This window comes from Alosa alosa, chromosome 8 (assembly GCF_017589495.1).
Source record: "Alosa alosa isolate M-15738 ecotype Scorff River chromosome 8, AALO_Geno_1.1, whole genome shotgun sequence".
Taxonomy (NCBI): Eukaryota; Metazoa; Chordata; class Actinopteri; order Clupeiformes; family Clupeidae; genus Alosa; species Alosa alosa.
Window position 1 is genome coordinate 7,447,419 of NC_063196.1, and position 2,539 is coordinate 7,449,957.

General features: G+C 42.6%; 1 protein-coding gene across 1 annotated transcript; it reads left to right on the forward strand.

Moving 5' to 3' along the window:
* On the forward strand, nt 1-1,997 carry LOC125299299 (protein transport protein Sec16B-like). Its single transcript, XM_048250530.1, has 7 exons — nt 1-307; nt 418-556; nt 766-906; nt 1,076-1,173; nt 1,299-1,380; nt 1,481-1,595; nt 1,819-1,997. The coding sequence occupies exons 1-7, from the start codon at nt 63-65 to the stop codon at nt 1,995-1,997; spliced, it is 999 nt and encodes a 332-aa protein (XP_048106487.1). The 5' UTR covers nt 1-62.
* Nucleotides 1,998-2,539: the final 542 nt, after the last annotated feature.

Consider the following 2,539-nt stretch of genomic DNA (forward strand, 5'->3'; position numbering starts at 1 on the left):
AGAGAGCCACGATTACTGCACTGCCCGAGAGAATTTTACTCAGCCGCTTTTTAACCGCAAAAATGAATGGTCCCGACCGGGTTGATATGAACCTTCGTCCCCGGGTTAATACACTTACCTCCCCTAAACTTACGGCGGTTGTCCACGCAAACAAGACACCTGACAAGCAACAGGAGGCTGTCGGTGAGGGGTTGAGACACTCCAAATGTGTCCTCAATACCTCTTTCCTGGCCTCACATGGCGGCGCAGGTGATGTCCCAGCTCAGAAACAAAGCAGGGCACATGTGGATGAGGAACTCTCAAACCGGTGAGCACGTTTAGGCTAAGTTGACCATAGGTTATATTCAACAGTCTAAAAATAGCCGTAATCAGGAAAACGTCTTAAATATATCACTATCCACATCTCTATTGTTCCAGCTGTGATGGAGTTCTCATTGAGCTCTATCAGCTGGCCATGTTGCAGTGTCAGCGCTACCTCCATGCTGACAACGGGTTGCACAGACAGGTGGTTGGCCTGGGCTGGGGACTTCTGGCTCTTCTGTGCAAAAAGAATGGAGTAAGTGTTTCTCCCCTGTTCTGTCCCTGCCTAGTGTACTCAGCCTCTCCAAAATATGTATACACTACCCATGATGCACTTTGTCCATGTAGATTGGTATTTCCCACACGATTTATAAACAGAGACACAGCAGTGATTATTCTGAGTTGGTTAAGTGGTGTGATGTCCCTAATATTACACAATTGTTTTTATAATATTCTTATTTTTAGGTGGTCAGTGATAATGATATAGCCAACCTTCTACTGCATAAGAGTCTGCACTCCAATGGGGCAGATGCTTGCAGTGCCTTTGACAACCTTGGTAAAGGGACTGCCAATCTTGCTAGCCTGCTCATTGCTGGCAAAACCAAGGTAGGCAGAATCCTTTCCTGAATTGCCCATCACATATACATTAAGGTTGTGTACATGTCTTTGTAATATGGTTCATGATGAGTCAGCAGGACAATACACAACCATGTATGTATTGATGCTCATAACTGAATTTCCAAGAGGTAAGGTAGTGTGTGTGTGTTTTTTGCAGGAAGCTATTGAACAGGCGATGAGTCAAGGTTCGTGGCACCATGCCTTGATCTTAAACATCTTAGAAAGACATGGCCCATCTGACTGCATAATGTCCAGGTAGGGATACCTGTTCAGGCTTTACCAGATATGTGACATGCCACTTTTGTGTCATGGTAATGTACCTTAAGCTTTTTATTGTTTGCATTGCAGGTGAAGTTTTTCTTTGATTTATTCTTTTTCAGGTTTGTTAATAATCTGGATGATTCAGATTTATTGAAGACCTACTATCAGGTCAGGCTGGGAGAAATGCCTTCAGCTGCATTTGTGAGTGTTTATGGTCAACTTTACATGTGTGTGGTGTGGAATTCTGATTTGATGCCCTCTTGAGTTTAGACTGAGGGTTGAATGTATGTTTTTCTTTTAGGCTTGTGGTGAGGACAGCTGCCAAAACTGGCATCTGCACCTTGCCATTGTGGTACAGTTGTCCAAAACCAACCATCTTCGAAAGACGTCTGTTACAAAGATGGCAGAAACCTTGGGTAAAAACCTACTTAACTAATCTTAAACTAAGCTTTGGTCTAGTAATTAAACGTTTACCAGACCAAGAGAACATTTCAGTATTATATTTAAATTAGCCCGCTGGCTAACACTGGCACATTTACAGAAATGTTAATGAACGTGCGCTGTCCTTATAAATGAATAAATGAAATATACCTTAATCCCATATGTTCCCATCTTACCCCACCCCACCCCACCCCACAGCATCTAAAGGACATAAGCACGGCGCACAGTTCTGCCAGATGGTGCTGCAACAGACGGGAGCACCTCCTGGAGCACTCACTGTATGCGATGTTGTGGGGAAGTGGATGGGTCTTCTGGCAAATATGCAAAGCGAGGGTCCCACAGACCGTCCAGAGCATCCTCTGGACCCTGAGGGTTGACAATGGACTCGCTGAAGTCACAAACACACTTCGTGTGACTTCTGACCAGCAGAAGGTTCCACTCTCTGAAGAGCTCTTCAAAAAGTCATGGGCCCTCTGTATGTGCTACAGGATCACAATGCTCTTGCGGAGGGTCGAGGAGAGCACATGCCAGCCACAAAACAGAAACAGAACAAAAAAGAAGCAGTCTAAGAAGGTTTGCTTTTATAACATGAGTCATGGAGTTGGCTATTTTATAGCCATGTGTGTGATGTCACTGAACTGGTGTTTCTTTGGTTACAGATGTCTTGGTTTGGCTTCATGGCTGCTTTGGCAGTAGAGCGATGGACTAACTAATCTACACACTACATTTTCACCAAGATTTTTATTTATTTATTTTTTTTAATTGAAAATGAGAATTAAAAGTATTTTCATATTTTACATACTGTATGCATGAGAAATTGTTATTTTGAAAATCCCACCATATTGAAATCCTGCACATGTAGAGTTAATTTGATATTCTCCATTTTAATTATTTTGTATGAAATATGTTTGAATTTTAA